This window comes from Emys orbicularis, chromosome 22, assembly GCF_028017835.1.
Source record: "Emys orbicularis isolate rEmyOrb1 chromosome 22, rEmyOrb1.hap1, whole genome shotgun sequence".
In the NCBI taxonomy this organism is placed as follows: domain Eukaryota; kingdom Metazoa; phylum Chordata; order Testudines; family Emydidae; genus Emys; species Emys orbicularis.
The window spans coordinates 19,446,428-19,455,955 of NC_088704.1; the positions used below are offsets into that span (position 1 = coordinate 19,446,428).

Sequence of the window (9,528 nt, forward strand, 5' to 3'; positions counted from 1 at the left end):
TGGCAGTCTTGTGACTAACAATAATGTGCCCTGAGCACATGGCATGTTCTGAGCATCTCTCTGATGCAAGGTTAGCATTTCAGAGGTTCCAGTTGTATTCATCTCTGTATAAACAATGTACAGTTATATTATAATGATGCTATGTAAACCTTATGCCCTCCCATGGGGCAGATTCAGCTAAAACGGACCATCATCATCTAGTCTGACCTCCTGTATGACCTGGGCCATAGGACTTCCTTGAACTAATTTCTGTTTGAATTAGAGCCCATCTTTTTAGGAAAAAAACATCCTAATTCCCAGTGATAGAGGATCTATCACAACTCTTGGTAAAATGTTTCAGTGGTTAATTACCCTTACTGGTAACAATTTGCACCTTATTTCTAGGTTGAATTTGTCTAGCTTCCTCTTCCAGCCTTCCAATATTTTGCTCAGTCTGGATTATCTTCAAGGAAGATTCAGATGAGAACAAAGAGATCCACATAAGCTTAAAGAAAATGAGTAGACAGTGGGATAATAACACGGAGAAGAGTTGGGAGAATTGATAATGTATTTAAAAGTCTGATGGAATAAAACTGAACACCAGGTTTTAACTTCAGGTATAAATCAAAAGGGGAACTGACAAAAATGAAACAGTGCTGCATGCTTAACCTGTGGAACTCACTGCTGCAGGAATCCAGCATAAAAACAGTATGTCTGGATTTTATTCTACTAAAGTATGGGTAATTTAATTATTGTCTACCATGTTGGTAGCTACCCTGTCTTAAACAGTATTAAAAGGACATTTACTCCTCATGCTTCAGGCTGATCATTAGAGCTGTGCAAATTCTGCTAAGAGTCCCTAGCAATTCCAGATCATAAGAGTTTGTTCCACTTTCTTTTCCCCTAAAAAGGGCTCACATCCCTGCAGCCCAGTTCCATAATGACTTGAATGCTGGGCCAGCCACTAAACAATACATTATTTATATAAATTCTCTTTCTTAGGTATTTAGATGGCCCCCATCACTATAGTATCTGAGTGCATCCCAATCTTTAATGTATTTATCCCCATAACACCCCTGTGATGTAGGGAAATGCTATTATCCCCATTTTATAGCTGGAGAACTGAGGCACAGATAGGTTAAGTGTCTTTCCCAAGGTCACACAGCAAGAAATTGAATCCTTGTCTTCCAATTCTTACTCTAGGGCTCTAACCAGTGGATCCTTCCTCTCTATTTGGTAGCAGCTAGAGGCTCTAGATCAGGGGCCTTATTGTACATGGTACTGCACAATCTGCATCATGGGCACTCAGTGATGTCATGAGGGTTCACTAGGTTTAAGTCAGCACAGGACTTCCTTCACACACCCCACTGTTTTACCTTGAAATGCCAAATCCTCAAGTGAAACTTACTCCATAAGTTTTGTATGGCTTCCAAACTCAGAATCCGGCCTGAATTCTGGGTTTCCCACCAGAGAGATGTTTAGCTAGCTGGGGGCGGGGAGAGAGCATTTCTGGGCAGGTGAAATGGTCAAAGCACAAAGCTGTGTACGGTGTTTTCAGTTGAAACCGTACGCTCAGCACTTCTCAAATAAAATAAGCAAGAATGCCCAATAAGTAGCATGTTTAACTTTTTTGTGAATTGTGCCCTTTCACTTATAAAATCCAGTGTCTGTTGATATGAGTTTGGCGCCATTTATGAGGTGTCTGCAGAAATTTTGTAGAATGCACATATTAAAATATTTCCAATGATTTTTTGTCTTGGGTGCCAGTTCATTACCAGTTGCTTGTTCTTCAGTGGCCTGTGTGAAAGGAAACTGGTGATCTCACCTATTTCTGGTGGGCAAATATTTCCCTGACAATTGACAGCAGTTGGCAGACTTGCAGGACCATGGAGAAAGAGCTAACTTTTCACTCCTAAATATGGTCCTGCCAGGTCAGGTTTGAACATATTGTCAAGGGGGCATAAGGAAACTTTTGTTGCCCCATGTTGTACCTGTTCTGAGTAGAGGTCTTCAGTCTCCAATACTTCCAATTGACAGGAGCAGCAAATTCACACACATTGTTACAAACACAATAGTAAGAAAGTTAAGGGTAATTCATGCATGACCTTGTTATGGTGATTTACAAGGGAGAGCCAATGTTGGGTCCAGATGGGCGTTCCAACCTCTCAGCCTAACTACTGTTTTATAATTGCAGTCAAAATTCCCTTGTTTAAATAATAAACATTATGTTCTATACTGAATACTTCACTGTAAACTGCACACAGAACATGCTGAACTAAATAGGGCTTCTATTGCGATGAATATAACAACCTCTTAAATGATTAGGACACCTGTTGACATTAATATAGAAGTGCACATGGAAATAAATGTGCCGCACATTGAAATATATGTACACAAATATTTAGAGGATTAGAGAAATTGCTAAAATGGATAGAGCAGCATTTAACACGAACATGTGTGGAATCTAGGCTGAAATGGAAAGAACATGCATGGAGTTGATCACTTATCAGATGTTACGTTTTTGGTTTTGGTGAGTTTTTTTAAGTTCACTTGGGGCAGAAAAGTCCCTGCACTAACAGTCATGGATTTATATATTAAGTAGAGATTTTAAATATATCTCTTTGGAATCTGCCTCTGATTCATAACCACCTTCATTTACTAGCTGGCACCTTTGCCGGGCAAGCTGCAAAAGAAAGTAATTAAATTTAATAGAAGCCACCTTCGCTTTGAAGCTGCCCTAGATTTAAAGCCATGGAGAGAAGCAATTAAATTGCAACAGCCATGGATTCGAAACTAAGTTATATGGTAATTTTTGTTAACGGAAATTTTCACTGTAACTGGGATTGGGTTGTCAGACCTGATTGTGTTCAGAAGTATATTCCAAAATTAATGATAGAAATCTTCCTCTGGAAACCTTTTCTTGAATCAAAAATACAATTTAAAAAGAAAGCAAAAAGAAAAAAAATAGGTGTAAAACTGAGGTCAAATGTCACAAAGAGAATATTTCAAAACTTTTGGAGCATTGGTTCTCCCCTGGAATGTGCTATAATTATAAAGGCTAAGAAGGGAAGAAGGATGTTTGTTTGCAAGCAGGCGTATATGCCAGCAGCACAATAGGTAGGTTCATTTAGGAAAGGTGCTTTTTTTTCAATGGAGAGTGTTAGAAACTTCATTTAAAGAAAGCTAGTCTCCTGAAAACAGCAAAATCTGCAACAATGACCTGTTTGTTTTTCACTTCCATGATTTTTTGCAGGTAAGGTAGAGCTTTGAAAGTAAGTAACAGCAAAGACTGACGAGAAACAGAATGCCATAACCAGTACCAAATGTAGCCCCATTCCATTTAAAAATTATATTTTTTAAGAGTTCTGCATGTAGGATTGAAAAGAATTAAATGAAAGGTTCTGTTTTTGGTGCAGGCACTGTTCAGAAATCAAACAGGCAAATGCAGTTTGATCCCCCACGAAAGCGAAGTTGTTCCCATCTTCAACAGCTGTCGGCAATATTTGCAGATTATTAGTTAAGGTGTGGGTGCACGTGAGAAGTTTAATTATTTTCAAGCAGGCACTTTGCAAGCAGGTTCCAAAGAGATTCTTAAATAGCTCACAGTCCATAAATGAGTCCATATGGAGCTTATGAAAAAAAGCTAGTAAACTGTATATTCATAACAGAATAGTTCTTACAGTGTCACCAGCCACTGGAGAAAACCTGGTAGGAATAATACAGGTGGGGAAAAAAAGCATTGGGTGTTAGTTGTTGGTGAGGCATTATGAACATTTGTGCTTTGCTGTAAACAGTTGATTATTTTTATTTGTATTTGGTAGCACCAAGAGGCTCCAGCCAGGATCAGGTCAAATCAAGACATGCCTTTCTGTAAGAGACGCTTAAGTCAAACACAAATTATTGGGTTCAGTAAATGGCTGAAATGTGCTGGCCTGTATACTCTGAATCTAGGAATCTAAGCAAGCCTTTTTTCAGGGATTTATCTGAGATCAGCAATCAAGTCTGTAAGGCCCTGATAGCTGACTCTTCAGCAAAACCATTATTACTTCATTGGTCCATTGTTAGTTACTTGAGAGCAGAAATGGCAAACTGCAAATTCCTCAAAAAACTGCCTTGGCATTCGTCAGTAGCATAACAGTTGATAACGTGGGCGAATGAGAGGACTCTGCCATATATGACATCAGCAATCTAGAACATTTAGTATCAAACGTTCTGCTTGCATTAAATCTCCCCAAAGCAGCTTTCAGGTGGGCAGCAAATAGTTCAAAGAATGTTTGACCCTAAAATTTTAGATATCCCAGCTGTGATATTTGACAACGGATCTGGATTATGCAAGGCTGGTATTGCAGGGGACAGTGCGCCAAGGTCAGTTATTACAGCAATTGTTGGTCGCTCGAAAGCCAAAGCAACGATGCTAGGAGCAGGACAGAAGGAATTTTATGTTGGAGAAGAAGCCCAGTCCAAAAGGGGTGTCTTAAGTTTGAATTATCCAATCGACCACGGCATAGTTACGTCCTGGGATGACATGGAGAGGATCTGGAGACATGTCTACGAGTGTGAGCTGAGAATCAAAGCTAGCGACAGGCCAGTGCTACTGACGGAGGCCCCACTCAATCCCCTACAGAACCGGGAAAAAATGACTGAGATCATGTTTGAAGGCTTTAAGGTGCCTGCCATGTATGTTGCAGTGCAGGCGACGCTGGCACTCTATGCCTCAGCACGCACCACAGGGATAGTAATGGACAGTGGAGATGGAGTTACCCACACCGTACCCATCTACGAAGGATACTGTTTACCCCATGCAGTTTCCAGGCTGGATATCGCAGGCAGGGATATCACTGAATACTTCATGAGACTCCTTTTGGAAAGTGGCCACTCCTTCGTGAGCACAGCTGAGAGGGAGATCGTGAAAGATATCAAGGAGAAGCTGTGCTATGTGGCTTTAGATCCTGTCAAAGAAACGAAAGCAAAGCCAGAAGAAATCCTCAAAGAATACAAACTGCCTGATGGAAATATCATTAAGATAGGCAATCAGCTCTTTCGAGCCCCGGAGACCCTTTTTATGCCCGCTAACATTGGTATCGAAGCCCCCGGGGTGCACAAAATGATCTTCAACAGTGTGATGAAATGTGACATTGATGTTCGCAGGGATCTTTACGACAACGTGCTTCTTTCCGGTGGGTCCACCCTATTTCCTGGACTGGATGAACGGATCCTGAGGGAGATGCAGCGGCAGGTGCCCATCGGGATGGCCGTACGGGTCATAGCACCGCCCGAGAGGAAGTACTGTGTGTGGATCGGGGCCTCCATCCTCACTTGCTTGTCAGCTTTTAAACAAATGTGGGTCACCGTCAGTGATTACAAAGAGTTTGGTGCTGCTGTAGTACACAGAAAATGCTTTTAAGGAGAGACTACGCAACTGAACCATGGTCTCATTCGAATAAACAGTGCTCAATAAATGCTCCCAAGATGTGAACCAGAAGATGCTACAGCGGTTTGTGTATTTATTGGATGACCAAACATTACAGAAAATAAAACATTAGAAACAGACCATCTTGTTCAGAATGGCTGTTAGGTGTCTTATTTTCCTATCACCCTCAAAGGGTGCTCAGTGTCCTGCCACCTCCCCTAACTACTTCTTGCTTCCACGTCTTCACATCTTCATTTGCACTTGTCATCCTTCTGGTCTCTACTCAGTATTGGCTGGGACTCCCTTCGGAGGCATGGATGCTGTTCCTTAGCAGGCCAGAGGGGTCACCCTAAAGCAGTGAGAGCCATTCTTTTTCACCACTGGCTGAATACTGTAGCCCCAACATGCTCTTCCTCCTACCACCAGGAGGAAAAAAAAATCAAAACCAGAATTGGAGTCAGGTCTGACTGAACTTTTCTCTCCTAATGTACCAACACAAAGCAGGGCTGGAGAGTCATGGGGGCCGTGTGGATAGCTTATGTTTTGTTATCTTTGCTGTAGTGATCCAGTTTATGGTAAACAAATGTGATGACCCTAAAGGAACATTAAAATGAAAGTTCTGCTTTCCAAATCTTTACTGTACTGCAGCTTGATCCTGCAAACGTTGACCTTGATGGGGCAACCCCCTTTACTGACATTACTCATGCGCATAATGAGAATGAGGTCTTTAGCTGCTCCAGAGAGAACAAGACGTGTGCTTTGTCCTATGCTGTCCCACCGTCCTGGGTGGAGCTTCCTGTAATATTTATCTGTGAAGCCACCTCATTATCCGCCTTCCTTAAAACTCTCCTTTGCCATATTGCCTACAAAAATCTTGATGATGGATACTACTGCCTCTTGTGTTGACCAATATTTTTCCATTGTTTCCTTGTACCCCACCCCTCCATTGGCCGCCTGTCTGTATCCATCTGTTGTCTCCTGTCTCAAACTTAGATTGGAAGCTCTTTTGGACAGGTGCCTTCTTTCTGTTCTGTGTTTGTACAGCACCTAGCACAAAGGAGTCCTGGGTCATGTCTAAGGCTCCTAAGTGCTGTGGTAATACAAATCAATAATATTAATTAATGTTTTATTTAACTAATTAATACCAAGAGAAGCCTATCTTTTCAGCATGTAAAAAGGCATTTTCCTTTCCAGTGTCATGGTTCATAATTGTACTAATAGCCCCTAGGTCAGAGATAGTCAGTAGGTGGACCATGGGCCAAATCCGGACCGCCAGATACTTTTGAACAGACCCCTAAATATTTTTATTTAATTATTACTATTATCATCTTGGGTTTTTTATTATTTTCTCTGGAGTCTGGACCTTGACTATACCTTGACCAAGAAATTTGGACTTTGACAAAAATAATTGACTACCCCTGCTCTAGGTCATTTCAGAGAGTTATTGACTTTCTGGGTTTAAGGGCCTGAGTCCAAGAGGTGGGGTTTTGCTTGTTGGCACATAGACATTTAGAGTGTGTCTACACGACAACCCCCCCATCCCCAAAAATGAGTCTCAGAGCCTGGGTCTTCAGCCTTGGGCTCACACTCTAAACATAACGATGTAGATGTTGCGGTTGGAGTTCGGGCTCCAAAAACCTCCCCAGGCGTTAAAGCCCGAGTTCCAGCCTGAGCCCAAATATCTACACAGCTATTTTGAGCACTGTCGGGTGAGTCCATGTCTGCAGAGCCAGGCTCGGAGACTTGCTGCCGTGGGTTTTTTTGTTTGTTTAGTGTAGACCTACCCTTAGAGCCTTCTCCCGCAGAAGATAAAATCACATCACATTTGCTGATCTTCCTATTCTGTGTACCACTCAGTACACTGCTTAACTTACAGCTGGGCCCATCTTCTAAAGGAAGGATCTCCGTGCATCAGTGCCCCAGACTGGGTAGCACACGTTTCACTAGGGGGCACCAGAGCAGCAGCTGGAAGAGAGAGAGAATTTCTTCAAGGACGATGACTGTACTTCACTGTAACGTATATAAACCTACTGAATATAGTCACCCTTAGGTAAAGCAAAATGATAAGCTACTGCCACATTCTTGGCTAACATCAGAACTCAACAAAACTGTGTAGGTGAGTGGAGTGGCACTGGAGCTGGTATAATCCCCATGAGAGACGCATGTGCTGTTTGGCATAAGTGATCAGAAAAGGATTCAGCTCATTTAAAAACAAGCACCGACGTACCTAAATGTCTCAATGTTAAAAATGCTCAGAGCCTTATAAAAGCAAATGGCACATTGCTCTCTGATTCAAAGAGCATTTCAAATCCTTAATGATCTGCTTGCAAAAAATTCTATATTTTACATTTCTTAATCATTTCCCTGATACCTATGACTAGGTGAGTTAATACATTGAAAGCCTTGAATATATCTGCTTCAGTTGTAATGGCCACCAAACAATCATTATCTAGCTCATCCATTGTTGTGTGTTACAGGACGAAGCACTGGAAATGCCTTGCTTGCCACCACATGAGTGGGGATAAAAATCCTGAATCCTGGTCAAAGTTAGGAGCATCAGTCCTTGACTTTGTTGACTAGCAGAGCTTGTCATCTTGTAAAACTGAGAACATATAGTGGGAAGATACATCCTTAAACCTTCACAACTAAGCTTCCCAGAAGCAGCTTTTTCAGAAACTATTTAAGGTCTAGGGGGAAAGCTGAAGTGATGTTTAATCCCCAAACTTTAGATATTCCAGCTGCGATTTTTGACAATGGATCAGGGCTATGTAAAGCTGGCCTGTCAGGAGAAATTGGTCCAAGACACATCATTCCTACAGTTATTGGCTTCCCCAAAACAAATATGTCACTGTCAGGAGCAGCTCAGAAGGACTGCCGTGTGGGAGAAGAAGCCCAGCACAAACAGGATGTGTTGTCTTTGAAGTATCCCATTGAACATGGTATAGTTACATCTTACGATGATATGGAGAAGATCTGGAAGCATATCTATGAGCATGAATTGGGACTGAAAGCCTCTGAGAGGCCTGTGCTAATGACTGAGACCTCTTTGAACCCAATGGAGAATCGAAAAAAACTGACTCAGCTGATGTTTGAACGGTTTAAGGTGCCTGCTTTCTACCTGTCTGTCCATGCCATATTGTCGCTCTATGCCTCAGCACGCATCACAGGACTGGTCATAGACAGTGGATTTGGTGTTACCCAGACGGTACCAGTCTACGAAGGGTACTACTTACCCCATGCTGTCTCCAGGCTGGAGGTCGCAGGCAGAGAGATCACAGAGTTCCTCGCGAAGCTCCTGGTGGAAAGTGGGCAACGCTTTGAGAGCCTGGCGAAGAAGAAGACTATCATAGAGGACATCAAGGAGAAGTTGTGCTACGTGGCTCCTGATCCACACAAAGAATTAGCCAAGAGGCCAGAAGAGGTCCTGAAAGAATATAAACTGCCTGATGGGACTCTAGTCAGTATTGGCAGCCCACTCTTTCAAGCACCAGAGATCCTCTTTGCGCCAGGTAGCACTGGTAACGATGCACCAGGCCTTGATAGGATGATTGCTCACAGTGTTTCAGAGTGTGACGTCAATATTCACAACACTCTCTATGGGAACATGGTGCTGTCGGGTGGTTCGTCCCTCTTTCATGGGCTGGATGAGAGGATTTTTAAGGGACTAGAACACCAGGTCCCCAAAGGGGTTCCTATAAAGATCATAGCACCCACAGACAGGTGGTTTTCTGCATGGATCGGGGCTTCTGTAATTACTTCCTTGACCAGCTTCAAGGAAATGTGGATCACTGCAGCTGATTACAAGGATTTTGGACCAAACATTGTCCAAAGAAGATGTTTTTAAGAGGACTTATGTAAAACTAGCCAGCATCCATTCAGGACAGTGGCAGTTCTTGCATTTGCTAGTTAAAATGAAATAATAAAGTCCTTGGACAGAAGTTTGGCTTTTTCTAATTGTATACTTGGCCTCAGAGTCATGGAAATTAGAGATGGAGACCTCTGGTCTGTTCAATTCCATGGCCTTTGCAGCGCTGTTCCCTTGATTAAAGACCTTATCTTCAGTAATACAAAATAATCTGCTAAAATGATTCTTACTGGTGTTAATTTTAAAGCTTTTAAAATAAAGCAGGGTGAGAGTC

The 9,528-nt window shown here is 42.2% G+C and overlaps 1 protein-coding gene across 1 annotated transcript; it reads left to right on the top strand.

Annotated features, from left to right (window-relative positions):
• Positions 1–4,249: 4,249 nt before the first annotated feature.
• Positions 4,250–9,233, top strand: LOC135893357 (actin-related protein T2-like). The gene is made up of 2 exons (XM_065421152.1): positions 4,250–5,375; positions 8,095–9,233. Exons 1-2 carry the CDS (start codon positions 4,250–4,252, stop codon positions 9,231–9,233), a joined length of 2,265 nt encoding a protein of 754 aa, XP_065277224.1.
• The last annotated feature ends 295 nt before the right edge of the window (positions 9,234–9,528 follow it).